This window comes from Rutidosis leptorrhynchoides, chromosome 4 (assembly GCF_046630445.1).
Source record: "Rutidosis leptorrhynchoides isolate AG116_Rl617_1_P2 chromosome 4, CSIRO_AGI_Rlap_v1, whole genome shotgun sequence".
In the NCBI taxonomy this organism is placed as follows: domain Eukaryota; kingdom Viridiplantae; phylum Streptophyta; class Magnoliopsida; order Asterales; family Asteraceae; genus Rutidosis; species Rutidosis leptorrhynchoides.
The window spans coordinates 498775140-498802988 of NC_092336.1; the positions used below are offsets into that span (position 1 = coordinate 498775140).

General features: G+C 34.4%; 2 protein-coding genes and 1 long non-coding RNA gene across 5 annotated transcripts; 2 read left to right on the plus strand and 1 right to left on the minus strand.

Moving 5' to 3' along the window:
• The first annotated feature begins 8248 nt into the window (after positions 1–8248).
• LOC139842422 (uncharacterized) lies at positions 8249–9328 on the plus strand. The gene has a single exon (XM_071832564.1). It carries the CDS (start codon positions 8249–8251, stop codon positions 9326–9328), a length of 1080 nt encoding a protein of 359 aa, XP_071688665.1.
• A 3105-nt stretch (positions 9329–12433) lies between these two features.
• LOC139844733 (uncharacterized) lies at positions 12434–14020 on the plus strand. 2 transcript variants are annotated; one of them, XR_011758079.1, is made up of 4 exons: positions 12434–12808; positions 12922–13019; positions 13206–13633; positions 13754–14020. XR_011758079.1 is itself a non-coding variant. In XM_071834958.1 (4 exons), exons 2-4 carry the CDS (start codon positions 13215–13217, stop codon positions 13754–13756), a joined length of 348 nt encoding a protein of 115 aa, XP_071691059.1. In that variant the 5' UTR covers positions 12434–12808; positions 12922–13214; the 3' UTR covers positions 13757–14020. The 2 variants fall into 2 exon arrangements, 1 of the variants encoding a protein (XP_071691059.1); XM_071834958.1 differs by having other exon boundaries at positions 12922–13360; positions 13435–13633.
• An 8622-nt stretch (positions 14021–22642) lies between these two features.
• On the minus strand, positions 22643–25121 carry LOC139844734 (uncharacterized). 2 transcript variants are annotated; one of them, XR_011758080.1, is made up of 6 exons: positions 24990–25121; positions 24277–24480; positions 24094–24156; positions 23412–23491; positions 23083–23161; positions 22643–22904 (listed from the first exon to the last, which is right to left on the minus strand). It is a non-coding gene; the product is annotated as an uncharacterized lncRNA (long non-coding RNA). The 2 variants fall into 2 exon arrangements; XR_011758081.1 differs by lacking the exon at positions 24094–24156.
• Between the last annotated feature and the right edge of the window lie 2728 nt (positions 25122–27849).

Consider the following 27849-nt stretch of genomic DNA (forward strand, 5'->3'; position numbering starts at 1 on the left):
AATAGTACAAATATTCAACCAAGGTGTCGACGTTGCTACACCAAAAGACATCGATACAGCAGCTGGTTGTTTCATTATGAAGAAAACCGTAACCGAAGCTCACAAAATCATTGATAACACAACCTCCCACTCTCATGAGTGGCATCAAGAAAAAGATATCTTTCGTTCATCTAAAGCGGCTAGAGCCGATTCTAGCCATGACTTTGATTCCGTTTCTGCAAAAATAGATGCTTTCGAGAGACGAATGGAAAAGATGATTAAAGATATTCACGCAATACGAATCAGTTGTAAGCAATGCGGCGGACCACACTTAACGAAAGATTGTCACATTGAGCAAACCATGGAACAACGAGAGAATGTTTCCTACATGAACCAAAGGCCGGGAAATAATTATCAAAATAATTATCAACCGCCAAGGCCAAACTTCAATCGAAATCAAAACATTCTTTACAACCCAAATGGACCCAACAATAACTTGTATAACCAACAAGGTTCGAATAACCAACCAACTCAAAACAACACTTTCAATCAACAAAGACCTGGCTTGTATAAACCACCACAACAAACCGAAGAGAAAAAGCCAAAACTGGAAGAAATGATGGCAAACCCAATGGAATCTCAAATACAATTTATTAAGTCTCAAAACCAAACGAATGAGAGGTTTGATCAGTCATTAAGAACTCAACAAGCTTCCATTTTGAATCTAGAAAAACACGTAGGTACTCTTACTAGCATGATGAGTGAGAGGGAACAAGGAAAGCTACCGAGTAATACTGAAGTAAATCCTCGGAATGAGAATATTAATATGGTATCAACGAATTCTGAAAAACCAGCATCAGAAGATGGGAAGGTTTTCAATGTGGGTAACAATGAAGAAGTTACAACACCACCACCACCCAAGTATGTAAAGCCAGTGGTGCCACCATACAGACCACACATCCCGTTTCCAAGAAAAGGAGTTGAGTATGAGCAAGTAATAAGTAATAAAGTTTGTGATACCTCTAGAAAGAAGAAGAAGAATAAGAAAGTACAAGAAACAAAAACCGTAAAGATAAACCCGGTGAAGACAGTTCCACCAAAACTTCTTTTCAGGTTGCGTGATCCGGGTGAATTTATTGTTCCTTGTCTACTTAGTGATTGTGTCATGTATAATGCACTAGCAGATTTAGGTGCGAGTATAAGTGTTATGCCTCTTTCATTATATAAGAGATTAGGTGTAGGTAAGTTAAGTCCAACGGAAATGAGTATTCGACTCTTTGATCAAACCATTAAGCACCCAGTTGGAATTGCTGACAACCTACCCGTTCAAGTAGGTAATTTAACCTTTCTAGTCGAATTTATTGTCATTGACATAGAAGAGGACTCAAACATTCCTCTAATTTTAGGTCGACCATTCTTAGCGTCCACCGGGGCGTTATTTGATGTAAGAGAGGGTAGAATGACAGTTAGTGATGGTGAAAAATCGGTCACCTTTATGATTCGAAAGTCTAAATCTCCACCAACCAAAACCGTTGAACCAATAAAGACGATTGGTAAAAACCACATTGTTTTACCAACTCCAACGGTAATGCTTAACAATAATAAAACGCCTAAGTGTGGGGAAAATGAAGTAACACCTAATGATGACCTGATAACAAAGAACCCCGTTATTGATACGAAATTAAATGACCCCGTTATTAACAGTTCTATGAAGAAACTTATTAAACGGATTCGCTATGCTAGAACCAAGGGGAACTTTAAGTTATGTAACCGGTTAGTATCCAATCTATCACCTAAAGAAAAGGCGAAACTAGTTGAATTTGTGGATAATACACAGGGATCTGACCAATGGCTTAAAGTTGATTATGGTCCAAAAGAAATTGACAGTGAAGTTAATCACAATTTCGATACCACAGCTAACTAAGTGTGGGGAGATTCAAATTTTCTAAGAAAAAAATGTTGTCTGGGGTTAGTTGTTCTGTTCTCGTGTAGTTCCGAGAATGGAATCCGATTGGTCTTTTCCACTAGCAGACACTAAAGAACTAGTTTTCTCCCTCCATTCTGAATTTTTGTTTTGTAGGTTTTGTATGAAATTAATATGCTTTTTAAATTTATGTTTTGTGTGAATTTAAAAAATAAAAATTTGCTTTATTTCATTAAGGTTAAAAAAAAATTGATTTCTAAAATTCGTCGTAAGTTAAAGACTAGGTCATGGAACCGAAATTGCTTTAACCAAGGACGGGGCGAAAATTTTTGTTATCATTATTTTAATATTATTGATCTAAAGTATTTTAAATATATATATATATATATATATATATATATATATATATATATATATATATATATATATATATATATATATATATATATATAAATGCGGGGTAATATACCCAACTTCAAAAATATATATATGTTTGTATTTTATGTTATATACAAAACAGGGTAAAACAGCGCACTTTCAAAGACTGGCATTAAGTTCAGCAAAAGCTACTAATTTTGACGATAAGACGCAAAACACATGTGAAATTACAACAAAAGGAATGAACGATGAGGCGCGCCATCTATCATTCGACGAGCTTAGTAATTACAAACTGGGTATTTTTAATCACTTTTCTACACTAATCACCCTCATGAATTTATAATTATAGTCTGATTTCTTACAAATGAGGGCATTACAAGATCTCAAGTGTGGGGAAGGGTTATAAATTCTCTCAGGTTTACACTTGGTTTAATTGCCAAATTTTGTGAAAATTTGAAAAATTTTCAATTAAATGAATTCAAAATCATGTTTATACATATATATGAACGATAAAACTAGGTGATAATACCGAAATTATTGTTACCTCGGAGAGAACATAAATTGAGAAACAACCCAAAATGCTTGAATTCATTTAAAATGGAATAAAGGAGAATAAAAAGGTAAAGAAAAGAATAAATAAAAGCTAAGTGTGGAAAGAATTTACCAAGCTCTTTAAAACATATATCACATATTTTGTACAAGATTATTGCAGGTACTTTTGCTTTGGACTAAACTAATCAGTTTTACCCGATTTACTGTAATATATTTGAAAGATAGATGGATCTACACGATGAATCAATTCCATCGTTAATAGGAAGTAAAGTCTTCCGAAAAAGATACGCGCTTCTTGATTTAGGTCAGAAAGTTGTCGTCCAGACCAGCTGTAGGTTGACGAAAAATCTAGAAAAGTCATCTCTAAAATCAGCAGGAATTCCACGGACCTCAGCATCAAACAGGGTTGCCAAGTGGTCAGACTTATCCTAACAATGAGAGGATCTGTCTCGTAAAATGGGAAGGGCGCCGTAAAAATTAGCTTGATAAGACTAATGAATCAGACCCCCAGAAAGGATAATCTCCTTAAAGATTAAAAATCAGCATTTAAGCCTGATATTACTCAATCCTTGAAGTTGACCTTAAAGATTGAGAATTCAAACTCATGGAATTCAATGATATCTATACTCGAGCTTGAACAAGAAAATATTTTGATCAAATTAAAACCGATTTGTTTTCTGAAAACCCTATTTTCAATGCGTTCATTACCATTGAACGTAAAATCCTAGGAATTCACCTGAAATTCATTAGGTCACCTGAACCAAATCGGGTGTCAACCGTAAGAACGGTAGTTGCATAGCATGGTCGAAGACAGGACCTTGTGCCAGACCGAAAAATTATAGGGTGATCTTTACTATTTCTCCTACAAAGGATAGTAATTGCATCCGACACGTTGTGGACCATGAACATCTGCATGTCATTATACATTGCCTTAACAGTTGCTTGTTCAACGCTTTCCTTTACAACCGGTCGGTAGTTTACCGAAAGGTAATATACGGAGCAAGTATACTGGACGTGTTGCTTTCCTAAGACAAGGTTAGCAAGTGGGTGACACAAAATCACAAGTTTTGAGCTAAAATTTTAAAATATGAAACCCACACAACCCACAAAAAACATTTTGCAAACACCGATGAAGGGTTATTCCGGAAAACTTATCTAGGGTAAAAGCTAGAATGAATTTTCAAAAGATCAAATGGTTTCATAAAGATCCAATTTCCTTAAGGATCTAAATTTTCATAGTCATGTGGGACTGTAAACCACACCGTTACTATCATTGTTCATACCGCTGGATCAAAATCACTGATGTACAAAGTGTGAAGAATAAAGAAGTGATTCTAGTAAAGTTTATATTCAAAATTCTATATTGCTTGAGGACAAGCAATGCTCAAGTGTGGGAATGTTTGATAATGCTAAAAACGAACATATATTTCACAGCATTATCCTTCAAGAAAGACAAGCTTTTAGTTGCAATTGTTCTATTTACAAGTGATATTCGTTTAAATAATAAAAGTTGAAGACAAAAGACAGATTCGACGATTTGAAGACGCAAATGACCAAAAAGCTCAAATGTATAAGATACAATCCAAGTGGTTCAATTTATTGATAAGAAACGTCTAAAAATTACAAGAGTACAAGCCGTGAAACGCAAAGTACAAGATTTATCAGCGTACGAAAGGACGTTCGAAAATTCGGAACCGAGACATGAGCCGAGCATCAACGCGCGAGTCAACGGACCTAAAATTACCAGTCAACTAGGCACAAGAATATAATATAATATATATATAATTATATATATTATATTATATTATATTATATATTATTTTAAAACAAGCCGCCCACGTTTAATTGAAGGTTGTACGCGCATGGCCAGGAAGGGGGAATTTCATGCGATCGCATGGCCTCATGAGGCTGGCCACATCTATAAATTGGAACGTTTTCTGGCCGAATTACACACACTTCACACTTCTTTCTTTCTTTTTTTCTGTAATTCATATTTATATTTATATTTATAATTATAATTTTAATTTTAAGTTAATAATAATAAGGTTATTGTAAGAATGTTTTACGGGTTTTAAGTCAGAACTCTGTCCGTGTAACGCTACGCGATAAATAATCACTGTAAGCTATGTTCTTCCTTTTTCAATTGATGTATCGTAACTAAGTAATTATTATGCTTATTTGAGCCGAAGTAATCGTGATGTTGGACTAAATATTAAGATGGAGTTATTGAATTTTGTACCATAATTTGGGTTTGGACAAAAGACCGACACTTGTGGATATTGGACTATGGACCATTAATATATGGGGGGTATTGTCTAATCGAATGACAATTCATTGGAATCTGTCGAACCTATCTTCAAATTAGTTAATCTAATAATTATTAAATAATTATACATGTCCTATTTAGTGACGTTTATTCGATATCTTTTACAAATCATTTAATTAATCAATTGGATTGGGTAATTTATTATTCATTATGGCCAAGTGAATAAATTAATGTATCATGGACTAATTATAACAGGGGTGGATTACATACAAGGGTAATTTGTGTAATTGTTAACAAAGTATTAAAACCTTGGATTACACGCAGTCGATAACCTGGTGTAATTATTAACAAAGTATTAAAACCTTGTTACAGTTCGAATCCCTAATTAGTTGGAATATTTGACTTCGGAAATAAGGTTAATTTGATGAGCATTTTATAATTATGACCGATGGACTATTATGGATAAAAACCAGATAGGTATCAAATATATACAGGACAAAGGACAATTAACCCAGAGAAATAAATTAAAATCAAAACGTCAAACATCATGGTTACGGAAGTTTAAATAAGCATAATTGTTTTATTATATTTCTCATCGTAATTTTATTTACTGTCATTTTATTTATTGTCATTTTAATATCGTTTTTTACTTTACGCACTTTAATTATCGTCATTTATCTTTACGCTTAAAATATAAAATCGACAAACCAGTCATTAAACGATAAAACCCCCCTTTTTATAATAATAATAATTGTAATATATATATTTTGTACAAATATAGTTGTTTAAAATATAATGTAAAATAAGCCATCTCCCTGTGGAACGAACCGGACTTACTAAAAACTACACTACTCTACGATTAGGTACACTGCCTATAGTGTTGTAGCAGAGTTTAGGTATATCCCATTTGTACATAAATAATTAAAACTTGTATCATATTTCGTCGTATTTCGTAGTAAACTATAATAGTATTTCGTACTACCCCTCGCACACATCATAGGTACTGAAAGTTCTAAGGGAAAAAGGCCTGGGAAAGAAGTAGTCAAGTCGGAACGTGGATGATCTTGACAGTATGTTACATATCTTTTGATCACAGTTATGTTGATACTAATGTTGGTGTACGCCCTTTTTGAAGTTAAAACTAAAAGTGTCATTTTTGGTATGGTCGTATATTAGTAATATGGTATGGTTTGATCACTTTCAGTATGTAAATGTATGTTTGTTGGTTTGAAATATTAAAATGTAGCTTTTATAATGAAATAGTAGGTGTTGTATATATAAAGCGTCTTAACTGCCCATTTTAACCCCTCAACCCGTTTGGACTATGTAGTGTCAAAACGGGTATTTGTTGATCTGTACACGTCCACAATGTCATGTTAAGTGTATTGACAGGTCTTGGTATCTTAAATACGAGTTTTAAATATATTTTGTTTATAGTGGGAAATTATAATGTATTTAGGTCACAACTGTCCATTTTGACCCATTCGTATTAATTTGGGAATCTGAATCTTCTAACATGTTTAGAATGTCATCCTAGGGTTGTGGATTGATTTTGGGTCATTCGGGTGTCGTTGGATAAGAATTTGGGTCGTTAACCAATTTAGGTGTCATTTTGGGCAAAGGTGTTAAAACGACTCGCGGGCCTATTTTGGGGGCTCATAAGTTAAAAACGGTTAAGTTTGGATGAAAACCAATAATTAGGATTGAAAGTATTTGTGACAAGTTTTAAAACGGTGTATAATATGTTTGGTAATTTTGAGTGTAAACAGGTTTTAAATGGACGTCAAAACTGAGTATTGCAGCTGCTGCTGAGTTGCCTCTGTACAGCAACAGTAGGTCACTTACAGAAAGTTCAGTTGGGAGCTGTTTTTGATAGATCAGAACTTTCAACTCATCACTCCGTTTTTAATGAATAAGTTGTCTATCGAAAGGTGGAAGAGCGTACTTTTCAACGGTCGTAGTCTAAAGTTTTAAATCTGCCTGTGTGGGACCCGTAATCTGTTGAAAAGTGGCTGTACACAAGAAGAAAAAAAAATTTCTCAAAATCAAGGGCCTAATAACTTGGTATCAGAGCTGTGGTTTAAGGGATTTAGATAATCCACGATAGGATGTTCTAGACTTAAACCAAGATTGTGTATGTTTAGATTGCGTATGTTTAGTGTCAAATATCATACTGTGATTTAACTGGCGAATATGCTTTCCCTTAGATTATAGCCGATTGTAAATTTTCCGAATTGTGGGTAAGCTGTAAGTAGATGTATGTGACATTAAAGGAAATGACATTCGAACATAGCTTTATTTAGGAATGTTGAAAATGAAGTATGTATTTAGTGCAATATAACGACGCCTGGCTAATGTTGTTATATTACACCAAGACATATGGAGGGTTCAACAACTCTAAATGGATTACGGGACGAATGTAGGTTATTCTTAATGGTAGAAGTTGGGGGTAATTAGCTCTAAATTAATATAAGTACAAATTTGTCGTTATCTTCTAGTAAATGGATGCATCCGAATTGTCTCTGAAAGGTGCTAGTGATACCGAAAGATTAATGGCGGAAAAGCAGACTGAGAGACCCCCAGAAGATTCTCCTGATCATGAGGAGGATACCTTTGATGATGCTGATCCTTCAGGCATGGGTGCTATTAAGCAGGAAGTTGCTTTAGCCTTGGAGAGTTTTGCACCTACCTTACTCTCGGGTGTAACAGAGACCATAACTTCTAAACTTAATGAATTTGTGCAACGCTACCCTATTATTCAAGGTACTGATAAAGGTCCGGAACTTCAAACAATCGATCTTGATATAAATAAAGAAACGGAAAGGTTTGATTTCAAAAAAATTTCAAATTGTGAACCTCTGGAATTTAATGGGGAGATAGATCCGATGATTAGTATGCGTTGGATAGATGAGATAGAGGGGACATTCATGCTCTGTGAATGTCCTGAAAGGTTGAAAGTTTTATTTGCTACTCACCAAATGAAAGGTCGTGCTCATGAGTGGTAGGATCTTCAAACTAAGACTTATGGATTTCAGACAGCTGCTAAATTTCCTTGGAATACTTTCAGGGAAATGTTTGTTGAAGAGTTTGTTCCTAATGCAGAAGTTGTGAAGTTGAAGGAGGAATTTCTTGCCATTGATTAGGGTGAGATGTCTATTTCTGAATATACGGGTCTATTTAATGACAAATCTCGTTTTTGTCCCGAGTACACTTCTAATCCAACATTGTTACGTGATCATTACCACCGCCACATGAAACTCGAAATTAGCGAGTTTATTGATCCCGTTCTCTATGATACCGTGTCTAAAATGATGAATATAGCTTTAAAACGTGAAAGAGAACTTCAAAGGAAATCCACTTATATTGCTGAGAAGAGGAAGACTGAGCAGGTATCATCTTCATCTTATTGTACTCCATTAAAGAAAACAAGATACGATGAAAGGCCACCCCAGCAACAACAAATGCAGTATAGGCCTTCACAACCGCAAAGGTATCAACAACCGCAACGATACCAACCACCACAACAGCAACAACCATTTCATCAGTCTAAGGGCGAAATAGGAAATGCTCCTATCTGTAACCGGTGTGGCAAACAACATTTGGGTATGTGTGCGACACAGAGGTCTTGTTTTCGTTGTGGTAGTACTGATCATTTGGGCAGAGATTGTTCGAGTCCTTTTCAATTATGTTTTTATTGTTATGGAAATGACCATCTAAAGGCAGACTGCTCAAAGTTGAAGGAAGATATGAAGAGAGCTGAACAGAGAAAAGATGCAGGGAGAAGAGCTGTAATCGGGAATTTCAAACCCAAATCTCGATCTTTTCAGTTGACTACAGAGGAGGCAAAAAAATCTCATGACGTTGTGACAGGTACCTTTATTGTTAATAATATGCCTGCACACATTCTCTTTGACTCCGGAGCTACTAAATCCTTAGTGTCACTCTCTTTTTGTGAACGTTTTAATTTACCTTTGTGCAAGCTTGATTATCCTTTAGAAGTTGAAATAGCCGATAGCAAGTTAGTTATTGTTAACGACATATACACGGGTTGTATTATTGAAATTAACGGTGAACAGTTTAAAATCGATCTGATTCCCATGAAAATGGAAGAGTTTCATGTTGTTATCGGTATGGATTGGCTGGGTGATCATAAAGGAACTATCAAATGTCATAAGAAGATTGTTCGTTTAAGTGCTCCTAGTGGAAAAAAAGATGATTATTTATGGTGAATAGTCCCGACAGGCCGTCCCTATTTGTTCTTATGCTCGTGCGAAACGATTCTTTTCACACGGGTGGCAAGCTTATCTAGCACATGTGGTTGATACTTCTAAAGTTGTTCATGAATTGAAAGATATTCCTATTGTTTGTGAATTTCCTGATGTATTTCCAGATTAATTGCCCGGTGTTCCACCTGATCGACAGGTAGAGTTTCGAATTCATTTAATGCCGGGAGCTGCACCTATTGCAAAAGCTCCATACCAGTTAGCCCATCCGAAATGTAAGAAATGATGAAACAATTGCAGGAACTTCTTGATAAAGGGTTTATACGCCCTAGCAGTTCACCTTAGGGAGCTCCAGTTTTTTTTTGTGAAAAAGAAAGATGGTACCATTCGAATGTGTATTGATTATCGTGAGTTGAAAAAGGTTACTATCCAGAATAGGTATCCCTTACCTAGGATTGATGACCTGTTCGACCAATTGCAGGGAGCTAGTCTCTTTTCTAAAATTGATCTTCGTTCTGGTTATTATCAATTGAAAGTAAAGGAAGAAGACAAACCTAAGACTGCTTTTCGTACTAGGTATGGTTATTATGAGTTTGTGGTCATGCCATTCGGTTTGACTAATGCTCCAGCTACTTTCATGGATCTCATGAATCGAATTTGCTGACCTATGCTCGATAAATCAGTAATCGTGTTCATTGATGATATTCTTATATATTCTAAAAGTGAAGATGATCATGTTGTACATTTGAGGCAAACCTTGGAAGTGATAGGGCAAGAACAATTATATGCCAAACTTTCTAAATGTGAATTTTGGTTACGGGAAGTCCAATTTTTAGGACACGTAATCAATGCTGATTGTATTATGGTTGATCCTTCCAAGGTAGAAGCTGTTCTTAAGTGGGATTCCCCTACAAATCCTACCGAAGTCAGGAGTTTTCTTGGATTAACCGGGTATTATCGATGTTTTATCCAAGATTTTTCTAAAATTGCTATTCCCTTGATTAAATTGACTCGTAAAAATGTGCAATGGAAGTGGGAGGATAAACAAGAAAAGGATTTTAGTTACTTGAAACGACAGTTAAGTAAAACACCTATTCTTGTATTACCCGAGGGTAACGAAGACATGGTGGTATATTGTGATGCCTCTAAAAGAGGATTGGGATGTGTATTGATACAGAGAGGAAAGGTTATTTCCTATGCCTCTAGACAGTTAAAGCAACACGAGAAGAAATATCCTACCCACGATCTTAAATTAGCAGCCGTAGTTTTTTCTCTAAAGATCTGGCGACATTACCTATATGGTGTAAAAAGTACCATTTACACCGATCATAAGAGCCTTAAATACTTATTTGATCAACGAGACTCGAATAATCGGCAGAGAAGATGGTTGGATCTTGTGAAAGATTATGACTGTGATATACTTTACCACCCTGGTAAAGCTAATGTTGTTACAGATGCACTGAGCCGGAAGGGAGTTCATTCCATTCTTAAAGTCAAGTCATTGAGAATAACAATAACTCCTAAGTTGTTTGATCAAATTAGAAATGCCCAGAAGCATGCTTTAGAGTTAAATGACGTTAACCGAGAGCATCTCCCTGGTCATTTGGAACATTTGGTCGAGGATTCTCGAGGTTTAAGGACTCGTTATGGTAGAATTTGGATACCGCGGATGAGTGAAATTAAACAAATGTTGTTAGACGAAGCTCATAAATCCAAGTATTCTATATATCCTGGTGGTACTAAGATGTATCGAGATCTTAAGGAGGATTGAAGGTGGCTGGGAATGAAACGCGATATCGTTAAATATGTCCAAAATTGTTTGACATGTTTGCAGGTTAAGGCCGGGGACCAACAACCGTATGGGAAACTCCAACCTCTAGAGATACCTGTATGGAAATGGGAGAAGATTACTATGGACCTGATCATAAAGTTGCCGAAAACGCCTCGACAACATGATTCTATTTGGATAATTGTTGACCGATTGACGAAAAGTGCCTTGTTTTTGCCGATTCGGGAGTCTTCATCTTCCGAAGTACTTGCTGATATCTATATTCGAGAAGTCATTTCTCTTCATGGAGTACCAATTTCTATTGTTTCTGATCGGGATACTCGTTTTACCTCTCGATTTTGGAGAAATTTCAGGAAGATTTAGGTACTCAGTTGCATATTAGCACTGGTTTTCACCCATAAACAGACAGGCAGAGTGAGCGTACTATACAGAGTTTGGAAGATATGCTCAGAGCTTGTGTTATTAATTTTGGTGGTAGCTGGGATGCTCATCTTCCGTTAGCCGAATTCTCTTATAATAACAGCTATCACTCTTCTATTAAAATGCCGCCTTATGAAATGTTGTATAGCCGTAAATGCCGAACACCAATATATTGGGGTGAGATTGGGCAGAGAGAGTTGAGTAGTACAGATGTTCAACAAACTAATGAAAAGATTGATCAAATTAGTGAACGCTTGAAAATGGTACAAGATAGGCAGAAATCATATGCAGATAAGAGAAGAAGGCTGATTGAATTTTAGGTAGGAGACAAATTCATGCTCAAGGTATCACCCTGGAAAGGAATCATACATTTTCGTAAGAGAGGAAAGTTGAGCCCGAGGTATATTGGTCAATTTAAAATTGTAGCCCGAGTTGGAAGAGTTGCTTATCGACTGGAACTACCTGGAGAACTTAGTAGCATTCATGATACGTTTAATGTATCACAGCTGAGGAAGTGTTTAGTAGATGAAGCAACTTATGTGCCGTTACAAGAGATAAAACTAAATGACAAATTGAGCTATGTTGAAGAACCGGTCAAAATTCTTGATCAACAGATAAAGCAATTAAGGTATAAGACTATCTCTTTGCTTAAAGTACAATGGCAGCATTGGAAGGGTTCTGAGTTCACTTGGGAACCTGAGGAGTGGATGATGATCTATTGTCCTTCTGTATATCAAGAATGGTTCGTGAGGACACGAACAGAATGACGGGGGGAGAGTTGTTACATCCTAAATTTTCAAGGTAATAATAATAATATTTTATTATTATTGTTATCGTTATCTAGTCGTATAGTGATTTTTATATGTTTGCGTCAAATTAGGGGTTAGATTCAACATTATCAAAGAACATCTTCCATTCGGCAAAACCTATCCGCCTCATCCTCTCAAATTTCAAGCATCTTCTTATTCTAAAATTTCACGTCTCCTAACCACCGATCATTACCTTTGTCGCCACCAAATCACGTTCGCGCCGTCACCGCCCTCTTTGCAAACACCGTCGTCTGATAGGTCACTATTGAATTACACGAACGATTTTGTTGGTATGTGAAGTTAGGGTTTCAGGTTTCGCAGTGAGTTCCTAACTCTAGATACACAGGTGCAACCTTATCACCAAATCTGGGTGTGACACACGAATCCAGTGCACCGATTTGGCCTCCTTCACCTAATCTAATGCTAGAAAGACGACAACTTTTTCAAATACCTAATTCTTAAATAACGGTAAATCTTTTCGGTTTCCTTGTTTTTCAATTATCTTTTTCTATGTTGTTAGATTTTGGTGGATTTTGAATATAAAGATAGGATTTTGAGATAAAGTTTGTAAATTTGTGTAGGTGAATGTTTCAACAACAACTTCATCATCATCTGTTGCGAATTTTCAGTTTAAGCCCCCTTCAAACCAAACTATCCATTTTGGCCAGAGGAAGAAAATGTGTTTTTTTTTTCTCTTTTATATAACCTTTTCAACTATTTGTGACACATTTTGTATTTAAATTCGTTTAGTTTATTTGTCATATTCATTTTGCATTAAAATGTGATCTATTAGGCCATGATGTTGGTTCGAGTTGATTTTTTTTATTAAATCAATACAACATTTGTTGATGGTGGCTAATGACAGGTAATTGGCATGAAAAGGCCATATCTTTTTTCGTTAGAACATCTGCTGGTTCCACCTTTCCACTGCAAGTTTCCGCCCATTTCAAGATCAGACGAATTAGCTTCTTTTAGCAATGGCGTTACTACTACTATCGAGCCTGCATATCCAGCTTTCAGGTGAATATATGCAATAATTTGTCTAATACAAAGTTACTATTTGTTTTAATGGTTGAAATTTGAGATTATTGCAGAGATAGTCCTTCAATGTCAGTCGTTAGACCCGATCCTATAACAAAGAGTTATGTCAATGAAAACGAAGTTTTGACTCGAGAGTTTTTTAAGTTAGCACCCCTTCAATCATCTTTGTTGAATTCGAGTTCGAAAGAGACATTGCATCTTTCACCTTGTATAACAGAACAGACCCATTATGAACTTTTACCACCTCATAATGTGAGTTTATTTTTTAATAATATATATTGTTAATTGTGATGATACTATTCTATTTGTTTATATATAATTTTAATTTGATGGATTTATATTGTTTGATGATTCATTTGTTTATGTTGTCAGTAGGGTCAATCAAAAGATTCAACCTGTTTGACTGGAATGGGCGGGTCAAACCCGCAGTCTTTTCTTAGTTTTTTTTCCAGCTGCGAAAACGCCTATGGTGCAGCCAGGAAACGGTGAGGCAGGGGAAAGTGTTGATCTAAATTATTTATTTGGTTCTGTAATTTTACATGCATAAAGTGGCATCATTATATTTTAGGGTTTAGTGTTTAGAATTTTAGATTTTAGGTTTGGGTTTAGGGTTTAGGGTTTACATTTAGGGTGTAGGGTTTAGAGTTTAGGTTTAGGGTTTTGGATTTAGATTTAGGGTTTAGGGTTTAGGGTTTAGATTTAGGGTTTAGATTTAGGGTTTAGATTTTAGGGTTTAGAGTTTAGGCATCTTTGCCTAATTTAAAGCAAATTGATGTGTCACATAATAATCTTTCTGGTATTTTACCAAAATTCCGAAATGATGTGAAGTTTTCTTTTAATACTAATCCGTTTTTAGGTCAAGTTATTTTGGGTGGACCTAACGCGCCACCTGGGTCCGGACCAAGTTCTAGTGGACCGGTTCATAACTCACCTGGTTCGACCGGTTCAACCGTGGGGATTGTTCTTGGTGTTCTTGTTTTTGTTGGGATTATTATCTTTGTTGTTTACAAATGTTGTGTTAAAAAGAGACACCAAAAGTTTGGTCGTGTCGAGAGTCCCGAAATTGGTAGAGTTAATAAAAACAAGTGATGCTACAAGTACTGTAAATGGTTATGGGGGTAGTTTTAGTGAGTTGCAAAGTCAAAGCAGTGGTGATAATCATAGTGAAATGAATGGTTTTGAAGGTGGTAATGTTGTAATTTCGATTCAAGTTCTTCGACAAGTAACAAATAATTTTAGTGAAAAAAAAACATTTTTAGGTAGAGGTGGTTTTGGGGTAGTTTATAAAGGCGAATTACACGGTGGAACTAAAATTGCGGTTAAAAGGATGGAATCGGGTGTTATGGGTACCAAAGGGTAATCGAATTTCAATCCGAAATTGCGGTGCTTACAAAAGTCCAACACCGAAATTTAGTTGCTTTACTTGGATATTATATTAATGGTAACGAGCGGCTTTTGGTGTATGAGTACATGCCACAAGGGACATTAACACAACATTTGTTTGGATGGAGAGAACATAACACGTATTTTTTGGGTTGGAAACAAAGGGTTTCGGTAGCTTCAGATGTGGCATGTAGGGTTAAGTATTTGCATAGTTTAGCACAACGAGTTTTATTCATAGAGATTTGAAAACGTCTAATATTCTTCTTGGTGATGATATGAGAGCAAAGGTTGAGGATTTTGGATTGGTTAAAAACACGCCTAATGGTAAATACTCTGTTGAGACTAAACTTGCTGGAACGTTTGGTTATCTTACGCCCAAGTATGCTGGTGAGTACTTTCTTGTTTCAATCATTAGTAATATTTGAATTCCTTTGAAGCTATTAAACTGGTGAAATTTGTTTTGTATTGTGTTTCAAGAGTTTGGAACTATGGCTAAGAGACTTTAATAACCCTAAATACTCTTAAAGTATGCAACTTTTAAATCAAACAGTGAAAATGACAAGTTTTTTTCAACACATTTGGTTTCAAGGTTTAATCTTCTTTGATTTTAGGCAGAATTGTAAAAGACCCAAAATCTGTCTTTGGGATTCTTTTTCTTTATCAGCCAACTTAAATGATGTAGTAATTTTATTTTTTTTCCAGATTTGGCTTCAAGATTTGTGAATTTGGCATTCAAGTTTCATACTTTAAACTGGAGAAATTTGTTTTGTATTGTGTTTCAAGAGTTTTGGAACTATAGCTAAGAGACTTTAATAAGACAAAAATCTCTTAAAGTATGAAACTTTGTTGATCAAACAGTGAAAATGACAAGTTCTTTCTACACATTTGGTTTCAAACAGTGAAAACTTTGTTGATCAAACAGTACCTACCCGTTAAATTTCGTCCCGAAATTTGAGTGAGGTCGTCATGGCTAACAATAAAAATATTTTCATGACAAATATGAGCTGATAAATAGAGTTTTATCACCATTGAGTAATAAGGATAAAACAATTCGATTACGTGAAGCGTACGAGTGAAGCTATCACAAAAGAGTTAAATGAATGAAATAAAGGTTCGTCTTAACTTTTGACGTAGTTACGGTTGATTTCTGGATTTCAAGGAATTTAAGGATAATCTTCAAAATCTATATAAGATTTGATTCTTCAATAAAAAAAAATTAGGATCCTCTTTAATTAAATGCGGTAATATGCTTCGATTGCTAAGTCTGGTATTTCGCTATAAATTACATCTCTTCCGTTCCATTCTTTTCACCCCTATATATTTTCTTTCCCAATTCATACTTCCAAAAGATCCGTTAATATGCCTAATCCAGTATTGATCCTTGTTATTATATTGACCATATATACAGTCATTCTTCTTTTCTATCTTTCACCAGAAGAATATTTTCACTTCTACCATGCTCTTGGGGTTATAGTATTCCTAATTCTCCCGTGTCTTTATATTACAATTCGCATAGATATACACGGTTTCTTGTTTGATGTCGCTCACATTCTTATTTATACTCCGAAGCTCCAGGTTTTTGTTTATCTTCCCGTATCTAAGTAAAGCGATTAAGACGTCTTGGTTTTGTAGGTATAAAATTCGGATGAACATGATTAAGATTTTAAGCAGAAATGAAAGGTAATAGCATGATTGAATTTGTAGATTACCCAAAATCACAGAAGATAGAACTATCAAGAATATATTTTCTTGATATGTTCGGGGTTAATTGGAATGAAATAGTTATGTAGCATGGAACATGATGAGGGTATGATCTGTGAACCATCATCACGTTCCATTAGAAATTTAGCATGACTTACTGTAATATAACCACGTTGGTCGGGCGTCATTATATTATACTATCTCATGCTTCAACTCCCAACACTTCTCCGAAAATTATTCATAATTTAAACTTGAATTTTAAAGAATTTTAGAAACTAAAATAATTTCCTTCTATGATGTATCATAGATAGCACAAGGAGATAGATAATTTTGGACGAAGATATTTATGAAGGTATCTTCAGAAATATTGAGGATATTTATAATGAAAGATACGATGATATCTTAGAATTTAAAATATTTAAGACCGGGAGATGATGAAGGAATTTATCCGCAATGGTTTAGAATAAGAAGGAGCAAGATATTCGCTAAAGAGTTCATTAGATACAGAATCATCTGAATTCATTAAGTACATGTTTTAGTCCTGGTGATTTATCCACAGCCTCCTTCATAGTTTCGCATAATCCGCTTTCCAGTATCAATTTTCTATTGAGCGTTTCCAACACTCCATTCTTTATTATCAAACTTTTGGCCATTTAGACCATCAACAATTTTGATGTTTCCTCTGCATTTAATGCTACGATATCTGAATCATCGGTTATCTATCCGAGGTGGTTTCAAGAGAATTGTGTTTTTAGATGATTAAACGCTGATTGTAATCGTCAAGATACAAATGATTGTTTAAGATGAAATCAAGTGGCAGACTTGAGGAAATATTTAACGGTAGAAGATGTAATTTATTAACGATATTTTAAGTCAGAATGTGTTGTAATTAATATTTCCTACTCTTTTAATATTTTTTCTTTTAAATTGTCCAATGTTAGTAGTCCAATGTTAGTAGTACAATAGTTCAATGTATATTATGGTTAATCAAGACTATATTATATTGTCTCAGAATTAATCAAGACTAGTGTATTATGACAATATTTAAATAACGATATTTAAAGTGCATAAAATAAATAATGGTATTTAAATGACGATAAAAAAATTGCGAGTATTAAAATTGCGATAATTAAAATGACAATAAATAAAATGTAATAAGGAAATAGTCATAACGGGTATAGGGACAGTTAGCTAGGATTTGGTTAGTATAGATTTAAAGTTTTACGTAGTTAATTAATTGGTTACTAATAAATTTTATTTTGTCCATTATTTTCTTCATTATGCCACTTGTCAAATATTGACTTGGATTCTGATTGGTCAAAATCTGAATATGAAATTGAGTTTGAATGACGATAGTTGTTCTTTGGTGAACGGATACGTATATATGTGGATTTGAGCAGTATTGTTAATGACTGTTGAATCTGAATTGAAGAATGTACAGTGTAACTTATTAATGTGAAATCTAAATATTCTTCGGGTACTACCTACCCGTTAAAATATTTTCACCATTAACAGTTTGTACGAAAGGATTTTTAATTACAATCTTTATGAAAATATACTTACATATATATTTTCTTCAGATGTAATTATGGATTTGATGAATTAATATGATATTAATCTCATCCGATTTACGGTTAGAAATAGAATATATAATCTCTAAAACTTTAGATATTACATAATCGCCATGAGGAACGAAGATAATGATGTAGAACGATACGTAGAACGGAGATTATTCGATGTAGAACGAGATGTAGAACTAAGATTATGCTCGAGGTATAGATTGTGATGTTGAGGCGTGTGATGTTGATGTTGTTGGTGGTACAGTTGTTGACGCTGGTGGTGCTGTTGGTGTCGGTGATGCTCCTGGTGCTTGTAAGTTTTGCACCATATTTTCCAAAGCCATTACTCGAGCACGAAGTTCATTGACTTCTTCCATTACCCCGGGATGGTTGACGGTTGGAACGAGCGGATGAATAAGGTTTTGAATTTGAGATAGTATATAATAATGGCAAGATATTCGGGAAATGAGGGTGAAAATGGTGTTTCGGACTGGTTCGCCGGTAAGTGCTTCAGGTTCTTCGCCAAGAGGTGAATTTGGTTGATGGAAAGGATCGTCTTCTTCTCGCCTCCATTGATTAAGTCGACCACGAACCCATCCCCAATTCATATAGAATTGAAGATGACTAATTGGTTGATCCATTCCGGTTACACTGCTTTCGAAGCTCATGTGAATATCCATGTAGGAATAGCTATCGAAATCCGAGTAATTTGAACTAGTTGCAAGTTCCCTCTTGTACGGTTAGATAAAGGGTTTTTGATATGAAATGATTTTCGAATATCGGATGATATTCTAATTACATAGAATACCTAATACCTATATATAGTACATAGGATCCCGTAGATTATGGAGGGAATTAAGGAAACGTGTCGGATAAGGTCTAATGTGATGTAATATGAATTTGTCTGTACACCAACTATGCAATAATTGCAATAAGACGTGTCGAGACTGAAGATGATAGGTAGATATTTTTCGACAAAGAATGGTAAGCAAAACCTTTGACATGCAGACCAGGTTCAAGTCCATACTTATTAATGTATCCTAACAACTACTAGGTCGAAGTCCAGACTCATTAATGTATCCTAACAACTACTAGGTCGAAGTCCAGACTCATTAATGTGAAATGTCCCGTTCATATTAATTATAAACATTCCATATTAATTGATTTCGTTGCGAGGTTTTGACCTCTATATGAGATGTTTTTCAAAGACTGCATTCGTTTTTAAAAATAAACCATAACCTTTATTTTATCGACAAGGTTAAAAGGACGTCACCTAGATTATCCATAAATGATAATCTAAAAATATCACACTTACACACTACCAATACATATTGGTTTACAATATTAATATGTTTCAATAAAGTAAATCTCGAATGCAGTTTTAAACAATATTATATAAACATGCTGACACCAAATCTTGTCCATATTTTAGCAAGCAACAGCGGAAGCTCTTAATAATCACCTGAGAATAAACATGCTTTAAACGTCAACAAAAATGTTGGTGATTTATAGGTTTAACCTATATATTTATCAAATCGTAATAATAGACCACAAGATTTCATAGTTCAATATACATCCCATACATAGAGATAAAAATTATTCATATGGTGAACACCTGGTAACCGACATTAATAAGATGCATATAGAATATCCCCATCATTCCGGGACACCCATCGGACATGATAATTTCAAAGTACTAAAGCATTCCAAATTCCAGAATGGGGCTTGTTGGACCCGATAGATCTATCTTTAGGATTCGCGTCAATTTGGGGGTCTGTTCCCAAATTCTTAGGCTACCAAGCTAAAAAGGGGCATATTCGGCTTCGATCATTCACCCATATAATGTAGTTTCATTTAGTTGTGTCTATTTCGTAAATCATTTATAAAATTGCATGTATTCTCATCCCAAAATATTAGATTTAAAAAGTGGGACTATAACTCACTTTCACAGATTTTTACTTCGTCGGGAAGTAAGACTTAGCCACTGGTTGATTCACGAACCTATAACAAATATGTACATATATATCAAAGTATGTTTAAAATATATTTACAACCTTTTTTTATTACGTTGATGATTTGAGTTTATTAAGTCAGCTGTCCTCGTTAGTAACCTACAACTAGTTGTCCCCAGTTAGATGTACAGAAATAAATTGATATATATTATCTTGAATCAATCCACGACCCAGTGTATACACGTCTCAGGCTAGATCACAACTCAATGTATATATATTTTTGGAATCAACCTCAACCCTGTATAGCTAACTCAAACATTACTGCATATAGAGTGTCTATGGTTGTTCCAAATAATATATATACATGGGTCGATATGATATGTCAAAACATTTGCATACGTGTCTATGGTATCCCAAGATTATATAATATATTAGAATACATGTATAATACAATATGAGTTAGCTAGGATATTATTAATATAGATTTGTTACCAATTTTCACGTAGCTACAACAAGCAAAATTATCCAATCTTGTTTTACCCATAACTTCTCCGTTTTAAATCCGTTTTGAGTGATTCAAGTTGCTATGGTTTCATATTGAACTTAAGTTTATGAATCTAAATAGAAAAAAGTATAAGTTTATAGTCGGAAATACAGATTACAAGTCATTTTTGTAAAGGTAGTCATTTCAGTCGAAAAAATGACGTCTAGATGACCATTTTGGAAAACATACTTCCACTTTGAGTTTAACCATGATTTTTGGATATAGTTTCATGTTCATAAGAAAAATCATTTTCCCAGAAGAACAACTTTTAAATCAAAGTTTATCATAGTTTTTAATTAACTAACCTAAAACAGCCCGCGGTGTTACTACGACGGCGTATATCCGGTTTTACGGTGTTTTTCGTGTTTTTAGATTTTAAATCATTAAGTTAGCATATCATAAAGATATAGAACATGTGTTTAGTTGATTTTAAAAGTCAAATTAGAAGGATTAACTTTTGTTTGCGAACAAGTTTAGAATTAACTAAACTATGTTCTAGTGATTACAAGTTTAAACCTTCGAATAAGGTAATTTTATATATATGAATCGAATGATGTTATGCACATCATTACTACCTCAGGTTTTGTGGATAAACCTACTGGAAATGAGAAAAATAGATCTAGCTTCAAAGGATCCTTGGATGGCTTGAAAGTTCTTGAAGCAAAATCATGACACGAAAACAAGTTCAAGTAAGATTTCCACTCGAAATAAGATTGTTAAAGTTATAGAAATTGAATCAAAGTTTGAATATGAGTATTATATTATATTAGAAAGATATATTACTGTAAATAAGAAAGATTTCTTGAGGTTGGATGATCACTCAAAGTGGATTTGCAAGATTGGAAGTAAGCTAGCAAACTTGGAAGTGTTGTTGGTGTGTTCTTGAGTAGTTGTTTTATAACTTAGTTTATGTATGGATTTATGAACTTGATTGAGCTAGATTTTGATGAAGATGATGAAGAACACCTAGAACAAAGAAAGAACACTTGAGAGAGAGTAATTTGATTCAAGAAAATTGAAATGGAATTGTGTTTGTGAGTCCTCTAATTCACGTGAACTTAAGGGTTCCATATAGGCTCCATTAGTTTGTAATTTTGTGAGATATTTCATGCTAGATGTTAAATGATAGTTTCCACATGGTTAGGTGACTCACATGGGCTGCTAAGAGCTGATCATTGGAGTGTATATACTAATAGTAAATACATTTAAGAGCTGCGTATTGTACGAGTACAAATACGAGTGCATACGAGTAAATTTGTTGATGAAAATTAATGAGGATGTAATCGTAAGCATTTTTATTAAGTAAAAGTACTTTGATAAGTGTCTTGAAGTCTTTCAAAAGTGTATGAATACATATTAAAACACTACATGTATATACATTTTAACTGAGTCGTTAAGTCATTGTTAGTCGTTACATGTAAGTGTTGTTTTGAAACCTTTAGGTTAACGATCTTGTTAAATGTTGTTAACCCATTATTTATTATATCTAAAGAGATGTTAAATTATTACATTATCATGATATTATGATATATTAATATATCATAGTATGATAAATATATAGTTAAATGTTGTTACAACGATAATCGTTACATATATGCACTACTACAAAAATCATCAATTAGACGTGTTAAAAAGGCTAATTAGACGTGTTTTTCAACACGTCTAGATGTAACAGCACTAATTGCTAGATGACATATAGACGTGTTCACGGAACACGTCTAAAAAACCTCAATTAGACGTGTTCCTCCTTTTTTGTGAATTAAACGTGTTCCCGAAACACGTCTAATTGATTAAATTAACACTTCTAATTGATTAAATTAGACGTGTTCTAGGTAAATGTTAACCCTGGTTAAAATCTCAAATATTTCCAATAATATCTCCACCAAATACCAGATATTTCACGGGGCCAAATAAATTAAAATCTCAAATATTTCAAATAGTATCTGCCAAATACCAAATATGCACCAAATATACCAAATTAATTTACTACAAAACCAAACTATATATATATATATATATATATATATATATATATATATATATATATATATATATATATATATATATATATATATATATATATATATATATAATCATATAAATATTTTTAAAGTATCTATAAAAAGAAAATCATAAATTTAATTTACAATGGAGAAACTCTAAACTAAAAAAGGTAGCTATCTGGTTCTTTGAGCACCTATCCAACATGTCATCCCTCTGCCAAGACACCTTTGTATGAAACTTCTGTCCGTCTTTTTACTGGCCTCGTCCCGATTAGTCCCTCCTGCCGCCTTCCGCCAACCACATTTTAATGCTAATGCATTTCATGTTTGTACAAAGGTTGCACGATTATGCGGAATCTTCATATGCTAATGTAGTTCTGCCTAGTACAATACGTACAATTTCACATACACAAAGTATATACCCTCCATATACAAAAAGTAAATAATACAAAAGTCTAAAGGGAAATAATACAATAAATTTTTTAGCTATATCTATCACAACAATTAAGCTTTATGAGTAACAAACTAAATCAATATAACAAACCATTAAATTTTATACCTGAATAGCAGTCAGGATCACCACCATCTTTCTTAACATTTATAAGTTTCTCTAAGAAAAGGGGTACATCATTCCCAACCTGCAAAGAACAAATTAGATATATTTTATACTCCTATTCTTTATTTTATAACGAAGTATGCTTGAGCATTAATATATTTGTATACGATTCACTAAATATATAGGGTGACCATCATCTTTATATATTTTATAAGTTTCTCTTAGTACATGTAAAATTTATATCTAATTTTATAATAAAAAAAACTTAAGCATTCACTACGTAACAAAATTGCAACGTAGTTCATCACAAATTAATCTTTGATCAAGCTTACCTCAAAGCTTTGGACATATCATTATTACCACAGCCCCCCAACAAAGGTAGCACAAACGTATAAGTCTTCAGGGGCACAATCTGGGAAAATTCGGCAAAAAATTTATTACTATGTATATGCGTATAAAGGTGAAACGCCCATATTTTTTACTAAATGTTTTATTCCAGCAACTTTACAGCGGGTTTCGGGTACCACAAAAACTGATTTAGCACTTACGACATGACCATTGGATAGATGACTCTCCTATCTTTCTATAGACAGTTTACTCATCGAAAACAGAGCTACAGTTTAAAAGTTATAGCCTCACAAAAACAGAACCACGACTACTCCAAACTATTGCTGCTGTGCTGCTATCTGCTATTTCCACAGCAATTAACAGCCCTACACTCCCAGTTTTGACATCCGTTTAAACTCGTTTAAACCCGACAAAATCAAACATATCTTATATCATTTCGAAGCTTGTTGGGCCTACTTTCTAACCCAATTACTAGTTTTCACCAAAACTTACCCAATTTCATTTTACGAGTCCACAAAGTAGGCCCGATGGTCACTTTTGACATTTATACCAAATGGATCAATATATATTCTTTAACCAAAATATACCCTAAGCTCATTTTTAAGGTGCCAACACCTGCAAACTTAAATATTACAACATATGGGACATGCCCAAATCAACCATTACCTGAATTGACACCCAATTGGTCAAATGGGTCAAAGGATCCAAACGGACAGAAATAGCTTTTTACTTGTAAAAAAAAACAATTCACACTATCAACACACAATCCGCACACTTTACACTAGACGCATAATCATTAAACATTTGATTCATCAAAATGACCCAAAATCATCAAAACACTTGGTTTACCTTAATAAGTTTTCTTCATGTTTTTTCCTATGGGCGGGCGCAGTTCGTATGCATCTTGTAGTTACAGCCACCAACATTACTCCAATCTGCTTTAATTACTCCTTTTTATTTATCAAGACCAGCAATATTTTATCGACGTTAACTGATTGTACCATTTATGTTTCAGGAATAACAACGTATCCTTCGTTCAATAAGTGTTCATCACTGATCAATGAATAAACAAAAATAAGCGATATTATTTCAATGTATCCTTTGTTCACACATAGTTTCAAAATTGTGCTAGAAAACGATAACGCTATTAATATTGTTGGTACCAACTACAGTCCACATGAACCAAAAGATTAAGCATATAGTTACTTGAATGTTTATTTGAGTAAAAGTACAGTTAGAAGTGAACATGATCAACTTTATGCGTACACAAAACCTAAATCGAATTGCATCATTCAATAAACATGATTGTATCAGTTAGGTTATGCACATACAAAATCTAAATCGAATTGGTTTTTGCAAATAGCACAATAATCAAGCAACTTTATGCATAAGTATTCAATAATCAATAAGGGTTCCAGTTACGGAACAAACTAAATCGAATCAATAGCATAGATTACGCATATACAAAACCTAAATCGAACCATCAATTCGCTAACATCTAATTTAATTACGAACAATATATAATCGATGTAACAATCAAATTGACTATAAGAAATAATCACCTGTTGAATCGAATGCTGCAATGATGAATGATTTGACAGGAATCTAACACAAACCAACTTTTCAACAACAATCAACAGAACAACCACAACATAAAGGTTTTGAGCGCTTGGATGTTTTAGGGGTTTTTTATGTCACGTGTATACTGATATTGGATATAAGGTATGCAGCTTAATTTTGTAAGTGGTATAACCGTATAAGGAGAACAAATTGAGTGTAATTTTTAAGTTATTGAGTTATAACTATAGTTAAGTTGATCTGGTGAGTTAATAGAGGTATGGAAATTTAGACGTGTTCTAAGGTGTCGACATGTTTAAATAATAACACATTTAGACGTGTTCTTCTCATTTGGTCAAAGTAGACATGTCAACACGTCTAGATAATATGTTAATTAGAGGTGTTCCACACTTTTTATCATTAACACGTCTAAATATGTCAATTAGACGTGTCAACACATCTAAATAATATGTTAATTAGAGGTGTTCCGCCTTTTTTATAATTAGACGTGTCCATTTAGTTATATAGACGTGTTAATTTATTAACACGTCTATATATGGGGGTCTAAATGCGGATAAATGTAGTAGTGATGTCTCGTTTTGAAATCATTAAGTTAGTAGTCTTGTTTTTACATATGTAGTTCATTGTTAATATACTTAATGATATGTCTACTTATCATAATATCATGTTAACTATATATATATCCATATATATGACATCATATAGTTTTTACAAGTTTTAACGTTCGTGAATCACCGGTCAACTTGGTTGGTCAATTGTCTATATGAAACCTATTTCAATTAATCAAGTCTTAACAAGTTTGATTGCTTAACATGTTGGAAACACTTAATCATATAAATATCAATTTCATTTAATATATATAAACATGGAAAAGTTCGGGTTACTACAGTACCTACCCGTTAAATAAATTTCGTCCCGAAATTTTAAGCAGTTGGAGGTGTTGACGTATTTTCTGGAAATAAGTGCGGGTACTTCTTCTTCATCTGATCTTCTCATTCCCAGGTGAACTCGGGTCCTCTACGAGCATTCCATCGAACCTTAACAATTGGTATCTTGTTTTGCTTAAGTCTTTTAACCTCATGATCCATTATTTCGACGGCTTCTTCGATGAATTGAAGTTTTTCGTTGATTTGGATTTCGTCTAACGGAATAGTGAGATCTACTTTAGCAAAATATTTCTTCAAATTTGAGACGTGAAAAGTGTTATGTACAGCCGCGAGTTGTTGAGGTAATTCAAGTCAGTAAGCAACTGGTCCGACACGATCAATAATCTTGAATGGTCCAATATACCATGGATTTAATTTCCCCCGTTTACCAAATCGAACAACGCCTTTCCAAGGTGCAACTTTAAGCATGACCATCTCTCCAATTTCAAATTCTATATCTTTTCTTTTAATGTCAGTGTAGCTCTTTTGTCGACTTTGGGCGGTTTTCAACCGTTGTTGAATTTGGATGATCTTCTTGGTAGTTTCTTGTATTATCTCCAGACCCGTAATCTGTCTATCCCCCACTTCACTCCAACAAATCGGAGACCTGCACTTTCTATCATAAAGTGCTTCAAACGGCGCAATCTCAATGCTTGAATGGTAGATGTTGTTGTAGGAAAATTCTGCTAACGGATGGTGTCGATCCCAACTGTTTCCGAAATCAATAACACATGCTCGTAGCATATCTTCAAGCATTTGTATTGTCCTTTCACTCTGCCCATCAATTTGTGGATGATAAGCAGTACTCATGTCTAGACGAGTTCCTAATGCCTGCTGTAATGTCTGCCAGAATCTTGAAATAAATCTGTCATCCCTATCAGAGATAATAGAGATTGGTATTCCATGTCTGGAGACTACTTCCTTCAAATACAGTCTTGCTAACTTCTCCATCTTGTCATCTTCTCTTATTGGCAGGAAGTGTGCTAATTTGGTGAGACGATCAACTATTACCCAAATAGTATCAAAACCATTTGCAGTCCTTGGCAATTTAGTGATGAAATCCATGGTAATGTTTTCCCATTTCCATTCCAGGATTTCGGGTTGTTGAAGTAGACCTGATGGTTTCTGATGCTCCGCTTTGACCTTAGAACACGTCAAACATTCCCCTACGTATTTAGCAACATCGGCTTTCATACCTGGCCACCAAAAATGTTTATTGAGATCCTTGTACATTTTCCCCGTTCTAGGATGTATTGAGTATCTGGTTTTATGAGCTTCTCTAAGTACCATTTCTCTCATATCTCCAAATTTTGGTACCCAAATTCTTTCAGCCCTATACCGGCTTCCGCCTTCCCGAATATTAAGATGCTTCTCCAATCCTTTGGGTATTTCATCCCTTGAGTTTCCCTCTTTTAAAACTCCTTGTTGCGCCTCCTTTATTTGAGTAATAAGGTTAGTGTGAATCATTATATTCATAGCTTTTACACGAATGGGTTCTCTGTCCTTTCTGCTCAAGGCGTCGGCTACCACATTTGCCTTCCCCGGGTGGTAACGAATCTCAAAGTCGTAATCATTCAACAATTCAATCCACCTGCGCTACCTCATGTTCAGTTGTTTCTGATTAAATATGTGTTGAAGACTTTTGTGGTCAGTATATATAATACTTTTGACCCCATATAAATAGTGCCTCCAAGTCTTTAATGCAAAAACAACCGTGCCTAATTCCAAATCATGCGTCGTATAATTCTGCTCATGAATCTTCAATTGTCTAGACGCATAAGCAATTACTTTCGTTCGTTGCATTAATACACAACCGAGACCTTGCTTTGAGGCGTCACAATATATCACAAAATCATCATTCCCTTCAGGTAATGACAATATAGGTGTCGTAGTTAACTTTTTCTTTAACAATTGAAAC